Below are 23,025 nucleotides of genomic sequence, written 5' to 3' on the forward strand. Positions count from 1 at the left end.
CTCTCTCCACACACCCCAAACACACTCATTCTGCCTCACCTCCAGGTTGAGTGTGAGCACGCGGCGCGGCGGCAGGCGGGCGAAGTGCGCGGCGGGGGTGCCGGGCGGCGCGGCGGCGGTGGCGGCGGGGGACAGGCCCTGGGGCAGCGCGTACCTGCACACACACACAGATACACACACACACACACACACACACACACACACACATTGTTGGGGAAAAGCAGAAAGTAATGGAGTCGAATTCGACACGGTCCGTGCGTGCGTGCGTGTACGCGTGCGCCGAGTGCGGGGCGCGCGGGTTGCTCCGTTAAAACTGGTGGGAGCACCCGACCCCCGCGTTCATCCCCCATCCCGCCCCCTACTGTGTACCTTTGTACCTGGCTACGACTTCACTTCGTAAACGTAATGCGTGTAACCCCCCCTCCCTCCTCTGACGTGATGGGACTTCTACATTTGGCCCGGGCACATACTTCCCCCCCCCCCCCGCTCTATTGCATTGGGTTCGGTTTAGTTGGGTCTGGTATCTTTATAACCCCCCACACCCACCTGTAGTAGCTCTTGAGCGGCATCTCCGTCAGGTCCCTCTGCGGGTTGAGCGCCAGCACCACGTCCGCACCCAGCGCCTCCCGCAGCGCCAGCAGCAGCCCAGACAGCCGCTGGGCGGGGCGGCTGAGCGGGTTCAGAATCACCTCCAGCCGCAGAGCCGAGGAGGAGGAAGGAGAAGAAGAAGAGGAGGGGGAAGAAGAGGAGGAGGAGGAGCCGGGGATTTCCACGGCGATCTTGCTCTTCCTGAGCTTAGCCATGACGGATTGGAGCTGCTTGGAGGCGGCGGGGCCGAGCTGGGCGGCGCCGCCGGCGGCGCCGGCGGGCGCCTCCGGCGTTGCCGCCGCTGACGCGGCGGCGAGCGCGGCGGCGGTGGCGGCGGTGAGGTCGGAGAGCGCGTCGGTGGTGGCGGCGGCGGCGGCGGCGGCGTCTGTGGCGGCGGCGGGGTAGGGCGGCACACCGGGCAGGGGGGCTGCGGCGTGGGCCTTGCTGAGGGCTGCCGCCACGGCTGAGGCCACGCCGCCCACGGCCATGTGCAGGAGGGGGAAGTCCTCAGCCACCAGTTCGTGGCGCTGAGGGTGGGGGGCGTGTGTATGTGTGTGTGGGTGGGTGTCGGGGGGGTTGGAAAAGCGGTGGGGGATTGCAAAGATGGTTGGAAAAGCGGTGGGGGAGGGAAGGGTTGCAAGCGGACAAGAGGAACTGATACCAGGATCAAAGTTGAGACTGAGACTCTGGGGCCATGGCCCAACCACCACTGCTGCCAGTGCCCACCCGCACACAAAACCCCGCCTCGCCCCCACCCCATCACCCCACCCCGCCCCGCCCCACCCACCCCACCCCGCCCGCACCCCGCCCCCACACCACACCCCGCCCCCACCTCTCCGCCGGGGCGGTACACGCGCGTGACGCGGCCGTTGGTCACCACCGCCGCCTCGCCCGCCGCCAGGCCCAGGCCTCCACCTCCTCCTGCTCCTCCTCCTGCTCCTCCTCCTCCTCCCCCTCCGGTCAGCGCCGCCGCCAGCCGGGTGCGGCCCGCCAGCGCCGGCACCTGACTGCTGCGCCGCAGGCCGCCGCCGCCGGGCAGCAGGGCGGCGTCCACCAGCGAGGTCAGGGAGCCAAGCAGGGAGGAGGAGTCCAGGCCTGGCGGGAAGGGAAGGCGGGGGTTGCAAAGGTGGTTGGAAAAGCGGGAGTGAAGTGCGTATGTGCTTGTGTGTGTTGATGATGATGATGATGATGATGTGTGTGTGTGTGTGTGTGCATCGTGCCAAAAAGAGAGACGGGTGCCTGCGGGCGTAGGCGTCAGGTGACGGGTGCCGAGGTGCCCCGCCCGCCCCGCCTGCTCTCCCCCTCTTGCTCTCCTCCTCGCTCGTGTGCATTGGGTTCGATTCAGTCTGGGCTGGTCTGGTATTTACAACCCCCCACCCTTCCCTCTCACCCGCCTCCTCCGCCATCTTGACTGCCACGGTGGCCTCCTCCGCACTGCCGCCCGCCAGCGGTCCAGCCAGCCGGGACACCAGCGGGCCGTCAGATAGCAGCCGGCGCAGGAAGGACAGGGCCTGGGGGGGGGGGGTTACATTCATGATTAATTAAGAAGTGAAGGCGTAAGCAGGTGCAGTAGCATAGTAGACGCGTTGTTGCCGATGGGGGTGGGGGTTTCCATGTTAAATAAGACGAGAGGGCGATGGGGGGGAGCACGGGAGGAGGAGGAGGTGGAGGTTCCATGCATGAGTAGTTGAGACAAGATCATGTTGGCAAGTTCTTGCATTCAGAGGGGAGGGAGGAGGCGGAGGAGAAAGGGGAGCCAGACGCGGGAGGAGAGGAAGCGGGAGAGATAAGTATAGGTGAGCGGGCACACTCGCGGCCGACACACGTGCATGCGCACACAAAAATTCTGGGGCGCGATTCGTTGCGTTGTTAGTTCCCACACACGTGTACATACATACAAAACACTCGCCCGCACTCCGTCCCTCGTTCCGCCCCCCCCCTGCTGCCCCCCTACCTGAGCCCGGGTGGCCCTGCCCGCCGCCGCCTGCTGCAAAGCCGCGGTCGCCAGCGCCTCCAGCAGGCAGGGCGGCTCCTGCGGGTCGGCCGGGTTGGGCGCCAGCAGCAGCCGCGCCTCGCGCACCGCGGCGGGCGGGCCGTCGGACAGGAAGCGGAGCGCCTGAGGGGGTGGTGGTGGAAGTGGGTGGGATGGTGAGGAGGTGGCGGAGGTCGGGTGGTGTGGGTGGTGGGGGTGGTGTGGGTGGTGCGGGTGGGGTGTTAAATTCATGATTATTGGGTGGTAGTGCAACGAGGTGACACAAGGCGAGCAAGCACTGCGGCAGCTTGATGCCTGGCGGTTTAGGGTTTTAGCTTGGCCAGCGCAATCCGTCCCTTCCCCTACTGAAGGATTATGGTAGATTGGTAAGTTGCTTTGATTTTTGTTCAGCACGGGTTGAACGTCAGAACTGCGGCAGGCACCGCCACACGGCAGCCTCCAGCCCAGACACATCACCAGCACACACACACACACACCAGCGCAGCGACAGCAGCAGGCGCCTGCCCTTCCCTACTCCTCCCGCCCCCGGCGGCACTTCATAAGACATTCAACCACTCCACTCTCCGTGAACGGCCAACCCCCGCCTGTTGGGTTGGCTTAGTTCGGGCTGGTATCTGCAACATTCACCCGCCAACCATCTTTGCAACAAGCCCCCCGCCACCCAGCTCACCTCCGCCACCAGCTCCCGTCCCTCTCCGCCCTCGCCGCACAGGTCCGCCGCCACCAGGTGCGTCACCGCAGGCACGTGCAGCCGCAGCGGCCCCTTGTCAGCCTTGGCGGCCTTGTCGGCCTTCTTGCCGGCGCCCTTCTTGCCACCGCCCTTCTTGCCGCCGGCCTGCTGCTCCTCCGCCTCCTCCGCCTCCGCGTCCTCGTCATCATCAAGGGAGGAGGCGGAGGGGGAGGAGGAGGAGGGGGAGGAGGCGGAGGAGGAGGAGGAGGCGGGGGTGTCGCGCCACAGAGCCGCCAGCTGCTGCCGGGCGGGGCCGCGGAGCAGCGGGGCCAGCGGCACCACCTGCAGCCGCGGGCGTGTGCGCGTGTGTTGTGGCGTGTATGTATGTGTATGTGTATGTGTGTGTGTGTGTAAAACCAAAACCGAAGCCCGTCCAGGCGGCGTCGAAGTAAATATTGTGTGTGTGTGTGCGTGTGTGCGTGCGTGCGTGCGTGTGTGTTTTGGCGTGTGTGTGTGCGGGCGAGGGAAGGGGCGCCAGGGCAAAGGCCTGACACAGTGCGGGCGAGCGCGCAAGCACACGAGTGTGTTTGGGGCAAACGCGCGCGCCCCCCTTGCAAGAGCCTGCGCCCAGCTGCAACCCAGTCCTCGCACCCCTCCCCGATGAGCCCCTCTGCTGCCCCTCAGCGCGCCTCACCGCCCCGCCTTCACATCCGCACACCCACCCACTCACACCCCCACACACACGCACGCACACACACACACACACACGCATCCACACACCCACACCCACACCCACACACACACACACACACACAGCCACACACACATCACCCACACATACCTTGGCGTTGCGGGCGGCCGCCGGCCCCACCAGTCGCGGGTTGAGCCGCTCCACCGCCCCCGCAAGGCCCAGCACCGCCTGGGGAGGGAGGGAGGGGGAGCGGGGGGGAATTGCAAGCGGGGGGAAGGGTCCAGGCAGGGGGGGCATTAGGGAGGGGGTTTCGGCACGGGGTTTCGGGTGTGTGTCAGCATGGGTACGCGAGCCAAGGCTCTTGCCGGCTGCTGGTGTGACCCAAGCGGTCCATCGCCATTGGAGCATACAGCCACACACGCCCTCCCCTCCCCTCCACCCAACCCAGCCACACCCCCACCCCCCCTCACCTGCAGCACGTCTCCCCCCGCGGTGTCGTCCGCCAGGCGGCCAAAGTACACCCACTCCTGCATGCGCTGCATCTCGCCCATCAGCCTGCGGGGGGGGGGGGGCTCAGGGGGTTACATAAAGAATTAATGAGAAGAAGCGAAGCTGCAGCCAGGCACCATGGGGGATTGTGGAACAAGGGGCAGGGGACCAGCGACACATTACACACCCGTGCTTGTACGGTACACTACACACACGCGCGCATACGCGCAAACGCGCATACTTTTGCAACCCCACCCCCCCCCCGGACACACACTCACTTGTACAGCAGGTCCTCCGCCGGGCCGCCGCCGCCGCCCATCATGCCGCCGCCGCCGCCCGCACTGCGCCCCGCCAGTCCGTTCATCCACACCAGTGGCGCCCGGCTGCAGTCCTCCGCGTCCTCACCCGCCTGCGACGATGGTGTTTGATGGATAGGGAGCGGAGATATGTGTGTGTGTGTGTGTTAGAGAGCACACGCACACACACACACACACGCGCGCGCGTGCGACACGGTACACACGTGGCTTACACACATGGCTTACCCGACCCCCTGCTCCTCCCCCCCCTGGTCGACATCGTCAGTAACGATTTCTGTTCCCCCAAGACTCATGCCGTTGCCTACCGTCCACCTATTCTTGAGCTAGTCATATATCTTGAACCCCTCAATCCTACCTCCTAAACACGCACACAAACACCCTCAAACTACACACATGTACACACACACTCACTCCCACTCAACACATCTACACACACATCTACACATAAACAGACACACACACGCACATCCTCAACACACACACACACACACTCAACCCGCACCTGGCCTGCGGGGGTGGGCGGCGGCGCTGTCACCAGGCCGCGGCCCTGCAGCCAGGCGGCGGTGTCGGTCAGGGCCATGCCCACCTGCGCCACAAGCGGGCGGGGGGGGGGGGATGCGGGGGGTTACATGCGTTTTGAGTTAAGGAAGTGGTACACAACGAAAAAGGGCGGGGCGGAGGGGTTACATGCATAATCATGTAAGGAGAAGCGAAGTTGTAGCCAGGCGGGGGGGGGGCAATCATGATTATTTAAGAAGTGAAGGCGTAGGGGGAGGAGCCACAGACAGAGGGGGAGTTAGCCATTCATGCGAACGGTTCATACTGGGGTTACATTCATTTTCAACGGTTTGTATTTGGTGTGCAGGGCGGGGAGGAAGGGGTGCTCGGGGGACTGCAAGGAGCGTGCAGGCTGCGGGCAAGCAAGGGCGGCGGGCGCCGCGAGCCCCGCCCCTGCCCCGCAATGATCTAATGAAGTCATCACGCATGGACGGTTCACCCCCCCCCCTGGGTCGGGCGACGATTCCTTGGCTCTTGGACCTATTGAGCTCGGGCACATTACCCCCCCCCCCCCTCCGTGCCCCCCCTCCGTGCCCCCCCTCCCTGCTGTCTACTTCTCTACAATTCCTGTACCCATCCTTGCAACACCCCCAAGTATTGTCGCCTCTGCCTGTGCTCCGCTCATTTTAGCTTGGTTCCGTTTAGTTTGGTCTGGTTTCTACAACCCCCCTCCCCGCCTCACCTCCGCCGCATAGCCCGATCCCTCCTGCAGCATGGTCAGTGCGTCCGCAGCGCTCTTGCGCGCCGCGGCCTTGGCTCGGGCCCCCGGCGGCGGGCTGCGTGCGGCGGCGGCCCAGGCGGCCTTGAAGGCGGCCTCCACCGCCGAGCCCGGGTCCTGAGCCTCGCCCGAGCTGCGTGTGTGGGGGGGTTACATTCATGGGGGAGGGGGCGTGTGTGTGGGGGGGGCGTTGGTGTGTGGGGGGCGGGCCGGGAGTGAGCGGGCATTGCAAAATTGGTTGGAAAAGCGGTACAGGATGGGGGGTGAGGAGGGAGGGATAGTGTGTTCCAATGTCAGAAGGAATCCCCTCCTTCCCTCCCTCCCTCCGCCTCTTGCACCCACAACCCCTCCACCCTTCCCTTCCCCTACCTCCTCCCCCCACATCCTCCCACCCTTCCTCCTCCTCCCACCCCTTCCTCCCTCCACCCCCTCCCTGCACCTCACCCGACCAGCTCCGCCACCTTGCCCCACAGCCTCCAGGCCGCGGGGCCGCCGAACGCCTCGCGCAGAGTGGCGAAGGCGCGGCCGAAGCGCTCACTGCAGGTGGGTGTGGAGGGGGAGGTTTGTGTTGGAGTGGAGGGGGGTGGTGGGGGTGGCGGGATTTGCGTTGGGGTGGAGGGGTTTGCGTGGTGTGGTGGGGTTTGTGTGGAGGGGTCAACGCGGCGGCAGCGGGGGCGCATAAAGGAGGACGTGGTCGGACGTGCAAACCAGGAGGCAGAACCAATTGACGCCACCCCAATACACACACAGCTTCCCCTTACTCCCCTCTCCCCATACCCACCACTGGCAATGGCTAAAACACCCCACCCCCTCCACCCACTCCCCGCCCCCTCACCCGCCTCCTCCCCTACTCTCACCGCCGCCCCCCACCCCCCACTCCCCCTGCCCCTTACCTTGCGTCCATGTCCTCCCACGCCGGCGCCTGTGTGGCTCCTGTCAGGTGCGGGTAGCGGCGCGATGTGGCCAGGCGGCCCTGCACCGCCGGCAGCTCAAACACAACACCTGGGGGAGGGGGTTACATTCATGATTAGCCTAGGAAGTGGTAGAAGGTAGACCATCTTGCGGAACATCAAACGTAAGGGGTTGAGGAGGGGGGGAATGGGGAGTTGGGATGTATGAATGCATGTGTGTATGTGTGTGGAGGAGTGTGTTTGCGTGTAAGGTGGGTGTGTACGTGTGTATCAAGGCAAAGTGAGCCGCGCGCGTATAAACGGCTGTCAAAATTATAATGTTACCCCCACCCACCACTGCCCCACCCTCCCACTGCCCCCGCCACCCCACCCCCAAACACCCCACCCCACAAGCTAGCTCCCCCAGCGCTCGCTCACCAAACCTCAGCGGGTACCCGCCCTGCCACATCTGCTCCACCGCCGCCGCCAGCTGCAGCGAGGCGGCACACAGCGGCTGCGCCACCAGCACCGCAGTGAACATGTTGCGACCCAGCGGCTTCAGCCTGCAACAGGGGGGGGGGCAATGAGTGGGGGGGGAGAGTGGGGCGGGAATGGAGGGAGGGGCGGGGGTGGGGGGAGGGCGAGTCGGGGCGTGTAGGTGAGTGGGCCAGTGGGGGCGTAGGTGTTAGAGAGCACGAAGGATGCGCAAACGTATGGGTGTGTTGCATCCAAAGAGCATTTCTGGTGAGATCGCAAGAACGGGCTCGGCGCACAACCCATGCCACACACGCCACACACGGCACCGCTCCGTTCACCCACCCCTGCCTCCACCGCCGCCTCCCCCCCCCCGCCCAGTTCGGGCTGGTATTTACAACCCCCCCCCCCGCCTCCACCCCTGCCTCCTCCGCACCTGCCGGGGTACACGCTGAGCAGCTCATTGACACTGCGGCCGAAGCGCTGGTACCTGTGGGTGTGGGGGGGGGGGGCGGGGGATTTGCAAGGAAGGGGTTGGGAAAGCGGTTCGGAGGAATGCGAGGTCCGGACGTGTGAATCCAGCCGCCCCCACGCCCCTATCGTTTGTGCACACACACGCACACGCACATATGCACACACACACAGCCACAGCCACACACACACACACACACACAGCCACACGCACACACACACACACACACACACACACACACACACGCACACGCACACGCACATAAGCACACTCACACACACACGCACGGTTGCACCCCCACCATCCCCACCCCCACTACCCCACCACCACCCACTTGGCGTCCTTGTCCAGGTTGTTGAGCCAGGTCACGTGCTTGTCCATGGTGCTGCACGTGTGTGCGTGTTTTGGGGAGGGGGTTAACATTCATGCTTGTTTACGAAGTGAAGCTAGGGACAGAAGTACAGCAGGCGCGGGGGGCGTTACATTCATGACTAGTTAAGGAAATGGTAGACGGCAGACCAGCTTGTGTGTGTGGGGGGGGGGTTGTAGATACCAGCCCAAACTGGGGGGGCATGTCGTACCAAACGGAAGTGGAGGCATAAGCCGCCTTTGCAGAAGCGAGAAGCCGCAATACACGTGCGTGCCGTGGCAAACAACACACGTGAGTACCACGCCCCCGCCACGTCCCGCACCTGGCACTGCCCAGGCTCAGTCGCGGCTCCGACTCCACACCGCCGCCGCCACCGGCCGCCGCGCCCGCGCCCTCCTCCGCCCGCAGCGCCATCACCGTCGCCGCCACGTCACCGGGCAGGCCCAGCCCGCCGGCAGTAGCAGCGGTAGCAGTGCTGGCAGTAGCAGTGCTGGCAGTAGCAGCAGCAGTAGCAGGTGCGGGGGCGGGTGGCGACACTAGCGCATCCCGCAGCCGCATTTCGGCTCGCAGGCGGCCTAGGAAGCCTGGGAGGAGGGGGTAGCCATTTGGGGGGGGTTACATTCATGATTAATTAAGAAGTGAAGTCGTAGGGGGGGGGAAGCATGTGGGGGACATGTGGGGCGTGTGGTGTGCTGGCGTCTCCGTGCGAGGTTGACACGCGACACCCGCATCCGCCCGCCCGCCGAAACCCTCCAGCGGCACATGGATCGGCGGGCTCCCGCCTACTGCAACCTCACCACGGGACGTGTGGGCAAAGCCCCCTACCCCTTCTCCCCTCCCCAGCCCCATCACCCCCTCCCTCTACCGCCCCTTCCCTCCCCCTCCCTCCCCCTCTTGCTCCTCCTCCCTCCCCCGAGCCTTACTTATCACCACTACTACTCCAGACTACTTGCTTTCAATAGGAACTTAGTATTTTAGCGTTAGCCGCCACGGAAACACGGGGGAACCAGCAGCCTGCCGCTGGCGAAACAACGGTATGGAATGCGTCGCGTGTGCCCGCTGTACCTCTGGACGTCGGCACTTCACTTCATATTTGATACACACCATCCCATGGATGGCTACCCCCCCTCCCCCGACTTCGTCTGCAGTCTTCAGTGCATCCTGTACCGCTTTTCCAAACATCCTTGCAACCCCCTGCCCCCCTACCGTAGTAGTCCAGGCTGTTGACGTCCACGGCCAGGCCGTTGAGCAGCAGCAGGTTGGCGCCGGCGCTGAGGCCCGCCGCCTGGTTGGAGGCCACCGCCGAGCGCAGAGAGCCGTTCACAGGCTGGGTTGTGGGGGTGGGGAGAGGGGGCGGAGATGGGGAGAAGGGGGAGAGGGCGTGGGGAGGAGGCAGAGTGAGCGGTCCGTTGAAGATCACCGAATGGTTAAGAGGGTGTTTGCGCAGGTGGCACCATGCAGGGCGATGCGGTGCGACACGCCACCCACCCACACGCCTAGCCCCGTCCCGCCTCCCCCGTCCCTCCCTGCCTCCGTCCCCCAGCCCCCAGCCCCGCTCCGCTAGTTTGACTTGGTTTGGTTTAGTTTAGGCTGGCATTTACAACCCCCCCCCCAGCCTCCCTCCCCCCCACACACCTGTCGGCTGAGGCTGGACACCAGGCCCCTCCCCTTCCCCCCCCCCCCAGCCCCCAGCAACTCCGTTGTCAAGCATCGGCCACGCTCTCCTCCTCGCTCTATTGCATTGGTTTTGGTTTAGTTTGGGCTGGTACCTACAAACCCCCCCAGCCCCCCCCCCCGGGCACTTCACTTCATATTTGATACACACCATCCCATGGATGGCTACCCCCCCCCCCCCCACACACACACACCTGTCGGCTGAGGCTGGACACCAGTCCCGGGAAGTTGCCTGCCACCTCGGCCAGCAGTGCCAGCGGGTCGGAGCTGCCCAGCACACGCTGGGCGGCGGCCAGGCCCACGTCAGCCAGGTCCCACACCTGACAGGAGGGGGGAGGGGTTTGGGGGGGGTTAGGGGGGGAGGGAGGGAGGGGCGCAGTGGGGGCGGAGGTAGTGGTTATTCTCATGATTATTAGGTCGTGGGGGGAGGAAGGGAGTTTGCGTAGTTGGGAGACATGAGGGGTTAGGGTACGGCTTTACATTCATAACACACACACACACGCGTCATTGGGCGGGCTTTCGTTTCGTTTTTTTAACACACACACACGCACACACACACACACACACACACACACACACCCACGCACACGCACACGCACACACACACACACACACACGTACACACATATGCATGCATGTGCCAGCCAGCCAGCCCAGCCGCACCTTGAGTGAGCCGGAGCCGTCGGCGTCGTCCTCCGCCGCCGTCAGCAGCTGGTCGCGCAGCGTCAGCAGCTCCTGGGGGGTGGGGGGGAGGTGAGCGGTGAGAGGTGAGGGGAGGGGTGCGGGGAGGGGTGAGAGGGTGTAAAGTGTGGCTGTGGGGGTTCCTTGGCCACTCGGACGTAACCTCCAGGCTCGGGCATGTCAGCCCATCCACAGCCGCTTCTACCGGACATGGCACACACACACACACACACACACACACACACACACACACACACACACACACACACACACATATACACACATGCATATCGCACAGTCGGCGTGTCCCCTATCTCGTGTACCCCTAACACACACGTACACACACATCCCTACACACACAGCCCCCCACCCCCCCCACACCCCACCTGGCGCAGTGTGGGCTTCCTGGCTGCAAGCACGTCAAGCCGGAAGCCGCGAACCACCGCGGCCTCGCCCGAGCCCAGCGCGTCAGAGCCGCCCGCGCCTGAGCGTCGTGAGCGGCGGGGGAGGGAGAGGGGAGGAGGGGAAGGGGGGAGGGAAGGAGGGGTTAAGCTGTCTGTGCAAGACGGAGCGCTCAGGTCACAGGGCTGAAGGGCGGGGACACACACACGCACACACACATGTACACCGCGCCATCAATGGGTGGAGACACCCGCACTCCCCACCCGCCTCCCGCCCACCCGCCTCTCCCACCTGCCCCCCCCCCCCGCCCCTCCCACCGCTGTCCGCCGCCGCCTCCTTGTCCTTGTTGCCCTTGTCGTCCAGCGCGCTGTACTCGGTGTTCTTCAGCGCCGCCTCCACGCCCCAGCCCGGCAGCAGCAGCGGCCCGCCCGCGCCCGAGGCGGCGCAGCCGGCGGCGGACTGAGGGCGCGGACAGGGGGGGGCAGGGAGAGGGAGGGGGGAGAGGGAGAGGGGGAGGGAGAAGAGGGGGGGAGCGGGAGAGGGGGGACTTGTTTGTGGTTGTGGCGGTGTGTGCATTGGCCGGTGTTGGGCTGCAGTCGGAGATGGAGGGTATAGGACCGCGCATGCCTGCCTACATAACATGTACACACCCACCCACAAATACGCACACGTACACACACATATACACACACACATAGCCCGGCCCTCCAGCCTCCAATCCCCGCACCCCACCCCCCACCCCCACCCCCACCGCCACCCCCACCTCCCACACACACACACACGCACACACACACACACACACACACACACACACACAAACATACCTCGCAGTGGGGCTGCAGCAGCGGCCGGAACACGTACGTGGCCCGCCCCGCCTCCGCCGCCGCCCTCAGCGCCGCATGCAGCGGGCCGAAGCAGCCCAGGCCCGGGCTGCCGTACAGCACTGCCGCAGGCGCCGTGCTACTGCCGGTGCTGCTGCTGTCGCCATCGGCAGTAGCAGTAGCAGCAGCAGCAGCAGCAGCAGCGGTGGTTGGGTAGACGTGGTCGAAGGGGAACAGCTGCTCCGCCTCCGCGTGCTCGCCGCCGGCAGTAGCAGCGGCAGTAGCGGTGGCGGCAGTAGCGGCGGCGGCCTTCAGTGCCGCCGGCAGCTGGGCGGGGTCGGTGAGGGTGGCGCCGCCCACTGCCACGAAACAGCACGAGGTCTGGAGGGAGGGGGAGAAGGAGCGGGGCGGGCGGAATGGCGGCGGGATGGCAGAGGCGGCGGCAGTGAAGGGGGCGTCGGGGTTGCGGGCTGGGAGTGCGGGCAGGGGGGCGGCAGGACTGCCTGGCCATCTGTCACCTGCACCTCCAACCCCACGCCATGAACCTTTCTCTCTCTCTCTCTCTCTCTCTCTCTCTCACACACACACACACACACACACACACACACACACACACACACACACACACACACACACACATACACACACATACACACACACGCATTCGCACACGCAATCGCCCCCCCCCTGCCTCTTTCGCCGCCTGGGCTTGTGTGTAGTCTTGTCTTTGTTATCCCTTCTTTATCCTACTGCCGACACGCCTCGGCCCTTTCACTGTGCCCTGCCCTTCCGATTTTTGCCTTGCCCCTTTCCCACATGTCGTGCTCCTGGCCCGACGCTCCCTGCCTGGCGTCGGGGCTGCTTTCCTGGTCGCCAGGTAAGTCGTGGGTTTTGCTTGTCGCGTCCGCGTGCCTGTCTTGTGCTGTTGTGCGCGTCACCGAGCCCGGGCGGCGACATTTATCGCCGGCGCCGCTCGCCCTGCTACTCCACGACGCCTCGGCCCACATCCCATAAGTATTATCGCTCGCAACTAACGCCTCTGCCTGCACTCCCGTTTTCGTTGGCTTTGGTTTAGTTTGGGCTGGTATTTACAACCCCCCCCCCCCCCCACACACACACACACAAACCTTCTCCGCCCCCCTCACCTGCCCCGGGTGGAACTGCGCCGCCAGCTGGGCCACCATGGCCAGCTTGGCGGAGTACTGCCGCGAGCCCAGCACCAGCGGCAGCAGCTGCGGGCGGGTGGGTTCAGGAGTGCGTGTGTGTGCAGGCGTGCAGGCGTGCAGGTAGGGGCAAGGAGGGTGTGGGGGTCGGTGCAGAGGTGGGAGCAGAGGTGGGAGCAGAGGTGGGAGCAGAGGTGGGAGCAGAGGTGGGAGCAGAAAGGAGGACAGACAGAGGCGCAGGGGGGCACAAGGTTGAGGGGCGGGCAGACGCATTGGCCCAACCGGGCCACTGGCACGTCCGCAAAGCCCTGTCGAAGCCGCGGCACAGCTTGGGTACGCCTCCCTCCCTACACGCCGCCAACCTCCTCTCCCCCACGCCTCTCCCCCCTTCCCCCCCCCCAAAACACACACACACACACATATGGCTGCCTGCCCACCTTGCCCACGCTGGGGCTGACCAGCCGTGTCGCCTCGGTGGTCAGGCGCTGCCAGCAGCCGTCGCCCTCGCCGGCAGCGCGGGGCGGCGCCGCGGAGCCCATCGCGTCCAGGTACTTCCACACCAGGGCCGGCTCCTCCTCCGCCTGTGACGTGTGCAGGTTGAGGTTGTGCGAGGTTAGGATTGTGCGGGGTCGGGCGTGAAAGTTGCAATGTGGCAGTGCGGATGAAGCCGGGCAGAAAGCGAGGGCGGGCACAATCGCGTAAGGGGGGCTGGTCGACGGGCCCAGTGCAGGTCTCGGTGTGGTATCCAGCAATCCCATAACAGCCGCATATCCCTATGCGGCAATTTGAACTTCAAAACACGGAGTCGCCGCATAGTCAGCTTTCACAAACTGCACGCGCAGGAGACTGGAATGATCGGGAACCGAAAGACCCGCCCTGAAACATATCACGTACTATTATGCCTAGCCAGAGATCTGACTTTCAGATACGTAAATGCGCCTTGCATAACGCACCAGGAACTCCAAGGCTTCCAGCAAGTAGGATGTTGCGTTGAAGCGCGCCCGGACAGTCAAGCTGGCTCCTTTGGGCTTGGATGACAATACAGGCGTACACATAATAGCTAAAATTGCAAGGCCGGCAAGAAGCTGCCGGCCCCCGTATAGCCTGGCCATGGCTTTCCTGTCGCTAGTGCTATACTGTCGCACAAGGCCACATATGGGCTGCTGTAGGCGGATTGATGAGAGAAGTACAAATCTGGGGTAAGTATTTGGGGCGCCCAAGACGCACACGGTCATGCAACCTGGGTTTGTACGGCGCGTGCTGCGTGTCCTTCCTCAGTGTCTTCAGCGCCCCCCGGCCACCCTCCCGATGGGATTTCCTTTCAATACCAGCATTGGAGGATGGCACTTTCAAAATAAACGCTCCGTTCTCGTTGCCTGACCACATGACCAACATGTGCCGGGGACGATGTCGCCACAGAACACACGGGCTGGCCCCTGGGCACGTATTCTTGGCTGATCACTGTTATCATCGGGCTGGTAACCATTCTAGATACGCCTGGCGGCGATGCTGTCGGGTGCAACCTTAGTAACCCCGACCAATCCTCTTCCCAGCGCGGCGAGGCCGCATTCAGGGGCCAACGCTGGCCCATAACATGCAGTCCCGCTAGTAAGTGAGAAGGTAATATCTATTATTGGTGCATAGCTCGCGTACCGAACTGCGAACTCAGCGCAGACGGTTTTGAAGCGCACCGGAACGCGGCCCGCAATTAGGATTCTGGGCATGCAATGGCCGATGAGCTCGTTTATAGCCTCACAGTTGTAGTAAACTTCTTCAGTAATTACTTCACATGACACAGTGCCATGGGCTTTCTGTGTAAAGATAGGCCTTCCTTTTCACACCACATGTCGCCATTAGCGATGGCGTGCGGCCGACCGGCTGCCGCTGTGGTGCTCGCCATATTCGTATCGTTAGTGGCATTCTTCTCGCCAATCTCTGCCGCTATCGCGTCCGTCGGAGTGGACTCTGTGACCGGCCTGTACATACCCGGAGTGAGAGCCGGACGCGCGCGCTTGCACCTGCCCTGCCCTGTCGCGTTGTTAGATAAGAACTCCCCGCACTGGGCGCATTGCATATGCGCGAGCTGGCTCTCTTGGCAAGGTGAAAATGTAACGGCGGCTTGGCTGCTCGGATGCGCAGCTGCCCAGCTGCCCAGCTGCCCAGCTGCTCGTCCCCTTCCCACCTACCGTACCGCGCATACCGGAAAACCGTCCTACCTGTCACCCTGCCTGCTCCACGTCACGCGTCGGCGCGCGGCGCATCCGTCCTGCCAGCCATGCTCCTCCTGATGTGCCCAGCCCGCCAGCTGCTGCACCTCTTGCACTTCCACCATTGTTGCACGCAATGCCATTCGTACCCACGCCCTGCGTGCTGACCCCACCTCCCCTCCGCCCCCTGCCCTGCTCTCCCTTGGTCCCTCCCCCCATGCAGTGGGCTGACAACCTCAACCCCGCCTCCCTGAACTACTTCAACACCTCTGGCCTCAACCTGACCGGTGTGAGCCACATGTACTACGCATTCCTGTGAGTACGTAGTGCCGAGTGCTCTGTACACACACAGTAGATGCGGCACCTCAGGGGTTCGTCGGCACGTACTATCTACAGCACGACAGCTTGATGGAGGCGGGAGTGCATGTATGGGAGACTGAGGCGGACTGAGTGTCTGGTGGTGGCGGCATGGCTTGCTGCTTGGGGCCCGACTAGTCAAGTACTGACGCACGCAGGCACGCCTCCCCCTCCCCGCCTGCTCATTCTCCCCCCTGACGCCTCCTCGCTCTCCCCTCCCCTGCCATGCCCTCCTGCAGGTGGATCGATGAGACCACGTACCGCGTGTACGACCCCTTCAACAACCTGGTGTGTGTGGGGGGGTGCGGCGTGTGCTGTGCTGTGCTGTGCTGTGTGGCTGCGCTGTGCTGTGCTGTGTGCAACTGCATGTGGCTGGTCTGTGTGTGACGACCAGCAATAAACATGCCAAAGCAGCCCTCGCAGCCCGTGACGCATGCACGCATGGCTAGCTACCTCCTGCCGTGCACCTGCCACACATAACACGGCCCCACATCCCCATGCGCGTGTGGCTGCCTGCCCCCTGCCATCACGCACCTGCATGCCTGCATGCCATCACCTGCCTGTACATATGCCCTCCCTCCGTCCCTCCTCCCTCCCTCCCTCCCTCCCCAGGGCCTGCTGCGGGGCCTCAAGGCGCGCTGGCCCGCCACGCAGCTGCTGCTGTCGGTCGGCGGCGGCGGCTTCAGCACGGCTATCTGGTCCGCCGCCGCCACCACGGGGCGCGCCGCCTTTGTCGACAGCATGGTCGCGGCAGTCAAGGCCGCGGGCGCCGACGGCATTGACAGTGAGTGAGATATGCATCATGCTTTGACATACAGATTGACAAATAGGAGATGGGTTGAAGCGTTGCCATGTAATCCTTTCTGCCTGCTCGCCCAGAGTATTAGAATGGCAGGTGCAAACAGCCGCGTCCCCCAACCCCGTGCACCCCACGCCCTACCCTACGCCCCGCACCCCAACCCCACCCCACACCCCACGCCCCACGCCCCACCCCACACCCCGCCCCACGCCCCATCCCACGCCCAACCCAACCCCACGCCCCACGCCCCACCGCCCCAACCCACCCCAACCCTGGACGCCACCCCACGCCCCATCCCACCCCACCCCACACCACCCCACACCACCCCACCCCACACCCCACGCCACACCCCATCCCACCCCACCCCACCCCACACCCCCACACCCCACCCCATCCCACCCCAACCCAACCCACACCCAACCCCACACCACCGCACCCCCCACCCCCCGCCCCACACCCCACACCCCACCCCACACCACACCCCACCCCACACCCCACCCCATCCCACCCCTCGCCCCACCCCAACCCACACCCCACCTCACCTCACGCCCCACGCCCCACACGAATGACGAGTGTTGCGGAACTAATGCGTACGCAGACCAGAGCGGAAGGCGAACCCGAACCCAACCCGCAGTCGACTGGGAGATCCCGTACCCCACCCCACCTCACACCCCACACCACACCACCTCACCCCACCCCCCGCAGTCGACTGGGAGATCCCGTACCCCAACCCACACCCCACCCCACCACCCAACCCACCCCACGCCCCACGTTCCAACCCGCATGCAGTCGACTGGGAGATCCCGGGCTTCGCGGACCGCTCCGCCCTCACGGCCCTGGCCGCCGCACTGCGCAGCCGCCTGGACGCCGAGGCCGCCGCCGCCGGCCGCGCCGGCCACTACTGGCTGACTGTCGCCACGCCCGCCATCTGGGCCGAGTCGGGCGTGTTCGACGGCTTTGACCTGGCGGCGCTCAAGAACTCCTTCGACCTGTTCAACATCATGGCATGTGGGTCATTGGATGGGTCACGTGCGCGCGGCGGCTGGGTGACACGTGCCTGCTGGGGGACATATGGGTGGGCGCATGCCGCCACGCACACAGTTGGATTTTGCTGGCTGACGTTTTTGGTGCTCCTGGCCCTTGCCCGTACACACCTAGTACCGTGCACACACGCGCACACACACGTCCGCACATGTGCCACAGATCCCGCCCCGCCCTGACCTTCTGCCCTGCTTCCGTGCTCTGCCCCGCCCTGCGCTGCCCCGCCCTGTGCCGCCCCCGCCTGCAGACACGATGCACGACCCGTGCTACTGGGAGACCCAGACGGCCTTCCACACCGCCTGGAGCGACTGCAGCACCGCCCTCAGCTACTTCATCAGCCAGGGTGGGGACTGCTGGGCAGGAGGGCGGTGATGGCGGCGAGGGCGGGCACCAGGGGGGCGGGCGGGCACCAGGGGGGCGGGCGGGCAAGCAGCAGGCGGCAGCGGGCCGCCCTCGGGGGGCCGCAGGGGCATGGGCGGACGTGCGTGCCAAGACACCACACGTGTACCGTACTGCACTGCACTGCACCACACCACACCGCATTAGCTTATTACCTTTCCCTGCATATCACGCATTCATTTTTTCTCTATTGGCGCGTGCTCCATGGTTTTGCCTCCCAATCTCACTCACTCCTCCCAATCATCACAACGGCCACTGCTACTGCCGCTGCCGCTGACACTGCTCCTGCTGCTACTGCCGCCGCGCCATACACGTCGAGCAGGTGTGCCCGCCTCCCAGCTGGTGCTGGGCCTGGCCTTCTACGGCCACTCCTACACGTTGATCGACGCCGCCACCTACACTTACCCCGCGCCCTCGGTGGAGAGCCGCGACTGCAGCAGCATGGACACGGTGCGTGCTGTGTGCGCGCGCGCGTGTGTGTGTGTGTGTGTGTGTGTGTGTGTGTGTGTGTGTGTGTGTGTGTGTGTGTGTGTGTGTGTGTGTGTGTGTGTGTGTTAAAAAACGAAACGAAAGCCCGCCCAATGACGCGACGGAGTTACTTACCGATACCCACCATTTTACCGAGCGTCGCGTGAGTGTCGTGACCCAGGTAGTCATACTTACCCGCGATAAGCCTGGAACCCCACGGGCGACCATTCGGCCTGACCCCGCGATGCACCTGTATGCGCCCATGCTCCGCACCCTGGGCGCGCTAAACAACGTTTACCCAGCACGCCTAATTCCCGGATTCCCGCCCGCTGGTCGTAGTCGAGCTCACCTATAGGCAAAGGTGGAAGCATGGGCATAGGGCGGCAGCGAGGAAGTGTCACGGGCATGTGAATGGCAACGGCGATAAGAGAGGCGGCGTGCAGCAGACAAGCTAGGTATCACGCGTCCCAAATCCCGCCCGCTAAGTACAATAACACTATTGGAAGAGGGCGAGTTAGCGGTGGCACTGCGACTAAATGGGGTCGAGGCTGCATTGGGGACGTGGCGGGCGGCGGTTGCAGCGTTTCCAGACGCGTGTCAAGCTGGTGTGTGTGCGTGTGACGTGTGTGTGCGCCGTGGGCTGGCGGGAGCTGGCCTCCCGCTCCCCACTCCACGGCGGCACCGAGGCTAGGCACGCTCGCGGCCGCAGTGGCCGCGTCGGCTGTTCGTGACGAGCCCCCCATCCCCCACCCCCCAGAATGTGTGTGTGTGTGTGTGCGTCTGTGTGTGTGTGTGTGTGTGTGTGCGTGTGTGTGTGTGTGTGTGTGCGTCTGTGTGTGTGTATGTGTGTGTGTGTGTGTGTGTGTTAACGAGCACAAGGAAAACATTACGCGTATATGTGTGTGTATGTGTGTATGTGCGTGTGGGGCCAGCTGGGCCATCAGGTCCCGACACGTGCGTGCAGCAGTGCATGTGGTACCTTTGGGCTTCCCTGGTGCCCCCCCCCCAGCTCCATCGCTCCCGATCATCCGCCTGCTGGTTGTCCCCACGCCGCCACGCCCACGCCCGCTCCCCCCGCCCCCTTGCTATACTGTACCTGGCAACGCCTTCACTTCTTAATTCGTCATGAATGTAAACGCGCCCCCGCTCTCCTCCCACCCGCTCTCCCAACTGCCTGCCCGCCCGCCTGCAGCCCTCCTACCGCGCCGTCATGCAAGAGCTGTCGTGGGGCTACGGCGGCGGCGTGTTCACGGACGCGGGCCAGCGCTCCGCCTACTACGTGCGCGGCACCAAGTGGGTGGGCTTCGAAATCGAGGAGACACTGGTGGCCAAGTCGCAGGTAGGTGCGGTGGAGTGGGGGGGCAGGGCGGAGGGCGCGAGACAAGGAGGGAGGCAGGGAGGGTGCGAGTTGCATGAGGCAGCGGCAGGGGCGGCAGGCATGAGCTTCCGGGCCCCTGCCTGACTAGTATTTAGGGGGGGCCTAGTGCAATGGGTGATTCACGTGAACCCGTGACGACGTACGTGTGACTGACCATAGACGGAGTGCTTGCGGCGGGCGCCTGGATGTGTGGCCCCTGATCATTATTGCTCACTGCTCGCCGCGTCTTTGTGCGCCCGCACATGATCCAAAACACGACACAGGGCGCACGTGACTTCGGCGCTGCTGGCGTCATGATCTGGGACGCCTCCCTGGACGTGCCCGAGGGCAGGCTGCTGCGCGCGGTGGCCAGCCGCAACGCCGCCCCGCCGCCGGCCCGCCCCTGCGGCGGCGGCTTCATCGGCACCGGCCAGTGCCCCGGCAGCACCGGCGGCAGCGGGCAGTGCTGCTCCGAGTTCGGGTACTGCGGCACCGGCGAGCAGTTCTGCGGCCCCCGCTGCCGCGGCGGCCCATGCATTCAGTATCCCTCGCCGCCGCCCGCGCCGCCGCAGCCGCCGCCCGCCTGCGGCAGCGGTCAGGTCGGCGGCGGTCTTTGCGCCGACCCCACCCAGTGCTGCTCGCTGGCGGGCTGGTGCGGCGTGGGCGCAGACTGGTGCGGTGCCAATTGCGCGGGTGGTCCGTGCTGGTACAAGCCCTCTCCGCCGCCGCGGCCGCCCCGGCCGCCGCCGTCACCGGCGCCGCCGCCGCCGCCACCCGTGCCGTACGGATGCGGGGAGGGCATGGTCGGTAACGGCACGTGCCCGGGCGGGATGTGCTGCAGCGCCGCCGGGTGGTGCGGTGTGGGCTCTGACTACTGCGGCCTAGGCTGCAAGGGCGGCCCCTGTGTGGTCTACTCGCCGCCGCCCCCCGGGACGCTGCCGCTGTGTGGCGGAGGAGCGGTCAACGGAGGTGAGCTTTGGATTCATCTGCCGCCGTAGCGCCCCTCCCCTCCACCCGCCCTCCCGTCCTCTCGTTAGTTCCACCTGCTCAAGCCGCGCTCCCTACCCCTGATGCCCCGCATGTGCCAGGCCAATGCCAATACCCTGGAGACTGCTGCTCCCAGGTGTGTGCGTGTGTGTGCGTGTGTGTGTGTGTGTGTGTTTGTGTGCACTATCTACGTGTGTGCATCCACTTCGCGTGCGTGTGCATACGCAGTGCTTGTCGTCACAACACCCACCGCAAGCCCACCTCTGCCGCGCCCTGCTCTCTTCCCCTCTCTCTCTCTCTCTGTCTCTCTCTCACTGTCCCGCTCCGCCCCCCCGCTCCCTCTCCCGCTGCCTCCCTGCCGCAGTGGGGCTGGTGCGGCACCTCGGCCGACCACTGTGGCGCCGGCTGCCAGGGAGGCGCCTGCTACCTGCCCACACCGCCGCCGCCTTCCACCTCCAGCGCACCGCCCTCACCCAAGCCGCCCTCACCCCGCCCGCCCTCACCCCGCCCGCCCTCGCCCAAGCCGCCCTCCCCCGCGCCTTCCGCTAAGCCGCCTTCGCCCTACCCGTCGCCGCCCTCTCGCACTGCCTCACCTCCGCCCCGGCCGCCTTCGCCCCGGCCTCCGAGCCCTCGCCCGCCCTCGCCCAAGCCGCCAGCTCCCACCCCGCGCCCGCCATCTCCGCGCCCGCCCTCGCCGTCCCAGCAGCAGCAGCAGTCGCCGCCGCTACCTCCGCCCTCCCCAGTGGCGGTGGTGGGCACGTGCGGTGGTGGGGACGTCGGAAACAAGCTGTGCGCTAACCCGGAGGAGTGCTGCTCCGGAGCAGGTGGGGCGACGACACGCTGTGCTGTGCAGGACCTGGCAGTGGGAGATCCTATGCGGTAGAGTCAGATTGCCAGAGCATACATGCTGTGTGTGGAGGCCTACAGACCTGTCAGGTGTCCGCGTCATGCGTGTGCGCGCGCATCATTTTCGCAACCCCCAATAAACTACTTAAGAACTCTCCCAACCTAACGGCGGACTGCTACCCCCCACCTTACCCCCCACACACACCACCACGTGTTGCCCGAACCCACAGGCTGGTGCGGCACAGGCACCGACTTCTGCTACTGGTACTGCGTCGGCGGCCCCTGCCACTGGCCGCCGCCGCCGCCCCGCGGCGCCGGCCCCGCGCCGCCCGCGCCGCCGCCCGAGACGCCCTGTGGCAACGGCCAGGTGGGCTCGGGCCGCTGTGAGAGCCCGGGTATGTGCTGCAGCTCCGCGGGCTGGTGCGGGGACAGCGCTGACCACTGCCTGCACTTCTGCGCGGGCGGCCCGTGCTGGAGCCCGCCTCCCGCCACAGCCGCCACGGTGGCTGCTACAGCTGCGCCGCCGTCGCCGCCGCCGCCGCGGGGCAACAAGAGCCCGCAGGCGAAGGGGCGCAGGCGGCAGATGCGGGGTGGTGCTGGAGGTGGCGTTGGTGGCGACACGCGCGGCCGTCACGCCCGGGAGGAGCGACAGGAGGAGGCCGAGTAACGCGCTGTTGGTGTTGATGATGACGGAATGAGTCCAGGGTGCACCGCAGAGGTGCAGCCCCTTGTAGTCTTGTACATATGTTACTGGTGATTATGATGATGGTATTCATGCCCTCGCACAGACAAGTGCAACACGTGCTTGATATATCACCACTCCGCCGCCGAGACTCCGCGCTGCAGACTGGATGGGGCCATGCACCCGCCCTAGCTAGCTGCCCATCACGATGTGCCTCACCCCCGGACCTCCGTACACACACACACGTTTGTTTTCCTTGCGCTCTTCCACACACACGCACACACATACACATACACACACACACACGTTTCACGTGTGGCCCCATCACCCCATGCATGCCACACATTCATGCCTCTGGCCCCGAGAATTAAAGTCCATTCCAAGAGAATGGCCATAGCGGATGTTGGGATTTGGGAAAGCTGTCATGAGATTCAGTATTCATGCCGGACTGCTGGCACGATCAGACATCGTCCTGCTGCTTCTCATTCTTGGCTCCAGTGCAAATCCAATTCATTGTGTGACATGGCACTTAGTTGTTATGAAGCAGCTTCGGCACGTGAGGGGTGGTCAAGTGTTGACACGTCACCCAGATGAGCCTCGTTTGGTGCTAGTGCTGTGCTATCGTTTGTGCAAGTGCAAAATAATCGTGGTCTTTCTAACGCAACGGTCTGGTCTACAGACAGCATTTTCCCCTCGGGTGAGCGTTGTCAGAGCAGCCTTACTTTTGAACAAGCTTATTCATATTGTGAGTTGCCTATCATTGGTCGAGGCTTGTGCTTTTATGGCGTATGGCATTGGCTAGTGGCTCCGAGCAAGTGATAGATGGGACGCCTGGCTCAGCGCGGCAGATGGCATGTGCAGAGGAAGTCCAAAGGACAACGTCGCATGCTGTAACCTTGGCTTGCCCGAGT

At 64.8% G+C, this 23,025-nt stretch overlaps 2 protein-coding genes across 3 annotated transcripts in view; one reads left to right on the plus strand and one right to left on the minus strand.

Annotated features, from left to right (window-relative positions):
* CHLRE_05g233303v5 (uncharacterized protein) overlaps positions 1 to 14,159 on the minus strand; it is a 20,744-nt gene extending 6,585 nt beyond the window's left edge. Inside the window, exons 1-27 of one of the 2 annotated variants that reach the window (XM_043062171.1) lie at positions 13,925 to 14,159; positions 13,409 to 13,552; positions 12,954 to 13,040; positions 11,812 to 12,189; positions 11,305 to 11,446; positions 10,972 to 11,069; positions 10,568 to 10,639; positions 10,099 to 10,224; positions 9,866 to 9,925; positions 9,437 to 9,557; positions 8,553 to 8,814; positions 8,195 to 8,245; positions 7,825 to 7,878; positions 7,353 to 7,477; positions 6,918 to 7,026; positions 6,469 to 6,561; positions 5,989 to 6,157; positions 5,251 to 5,334; positions 4,710 to 4,840; positions 4,413 to 4,497; positions 4,093 to 4,170; positions 3,252 to 3,593; positions 2,543 to 2,704; positions 1,979 to 2,099; positions 1,421 to 1,683; positions 547 to 1,115; positions 40 to 154 (exon numbers count right to left, since the gene is read on the minus strand). In XM_043062171.1, coding sequence (XP_042924539.1) covers positions 40 to 154; positions 547 to 1,115; positions 1,421 to 1,683; positions 1,979 to 2,099; positions 2,543 to 2,704; positions 3,252 to 3,593; positions 4,093 to 4,170; positions 4,413 to 4,497; positions 4,710 to 4,840; positions 5,251 to 5,334; positions 5,989 to 6,157; positions 6,469 to 6,561; positions 6,918 to 7,026; positions 7,353 to 7,477; positions 7,825 to 7,878; positions 8,195 to 8,245; positions 8,553 to 8,814; positions 9,437 to 9,557; positions 9,866 to 9,925; positions 10,099 to 10,224; positions 10,568 to 10,639; positions 10,972 to 11,069; positions 11,305 to 11,446; positions 11,812 to 12,189; positions 12,954 to 13,040; positions 13,409 to 13,552; positions 13,925 to 14,026 — 4,143 coding nt within the window. In that variant the 5' untranslated portion in view covers positions 14,027 to 14,159. The remainder of the gene's footprint in view (positions 1 to 39; positions 155 to 546; positions 1,116 to 1,420; positions 1,684 to 1,978; positions 2,100 to 2,542; positions 2,705 to 3,251; positions 3,594 to 4,092; positions 4,171 to 4,412; positions 4,498 to 4,709; positions 4,841 to 5,250; positions 5,335 to 5,988; positions 6,158 to 6,468; positions 6,562 to 6,917; positions 7,027 to 7,352; positions 7,478 to 7,824; positions 7,879 to 8,194; positions 8,246 to 8,552; positions 8,815 to 9,436; positions 9,558 to 9,865; positions 9,926 to 10,098; positions 10,225 to 10,567; positions 10,640 to 10,971; positions 11,070 to 11,304; positions 11,447 to 11,811; positions 12,190 to 12,953; positions 13,041 to 13,408; positions 13,553 to 13,924) is intronic. The other variant, XM_043062172.1, reaches the window with a different exon arrangement.
* A 440-nt stretch (positions 14,160 to 14,599) lies between these two features.
* Positions 14,600 to 23,020, plus strand: CHLRE_05g233304v5 (uncharacterized protein). The gene is made up of 13 exons (XM_043062173.1): positions 14,600 to 14,962; positions 15,402 to 15,493; positions 15,775 to 15,823; positions 16,148 to 16,319; positions 17,124 to 17,342; positions 17,623 to 17,718; positions 18,097 to 18,224; positions 19,435 to 19,581; positions 19,884 to 20,272; positions 20,441 to 20,568; positions 20,688 to 20,722; positions 20,951 to 21,410; positions 21,663 to 23,020. The coding sequence occupies exons 1-13, from the start codon at positions 14,831 to 14,833 to the stop codon at positions 22,097 to 22,099; spliced, it is 2,484 nt and encodes an 827-aa protein (XP_042924541.1). The 5' UTR covers positions 14,600 to 14,830; the 3' UTR covers positions 22,100 to 23,020.
* The last annotated feature ends 5 nt before the right edge of the window (positions 23,021 to 23,025 follow it).

The sequence above is a fragment of the Chlamydomonas reinhardtii genome, chromosome 5, assembly GCF_000002595.2.
Source record: "Chlamydomonas reinhardtii strain CC-503 cw92 mt+ chromosome 5, whole genome shotgun sequence".
NCBI classification, from domain to species: Eukaryota; Viridiplantae; Chlorophyta; class Chlorophyceae; order Chlamydomonadales; family Chlamydomonadaceae; genus Chlamydomonas; species Chlamydomonas reinhardtii.

Bases quoted from the DNA above. Each gene is read 5' to 3' on its own strand.
- CHLRE_05g233304v5 (XM_043062173.1), top strand. From the start codon at position 14,831: ATGGCGTGCGGCCGACCGGCTGCCGCTGTGGTGCTCGCCATATTCGTA. The intron at 15,494-15,774 runs GTGAGTACGTAG...GCCCTCCTGCAG, and splicing joins CACATGTACTACGCATTCCT to GTGGATCGATGAGACCACGT. The intron at 17,343-17,622 runs GTGGGTCATTGG...CCCCGCCTGCAG, and splicing joins CCTGTTCAACATCATGGCAT to ACACGATGCACGACCCGTGC.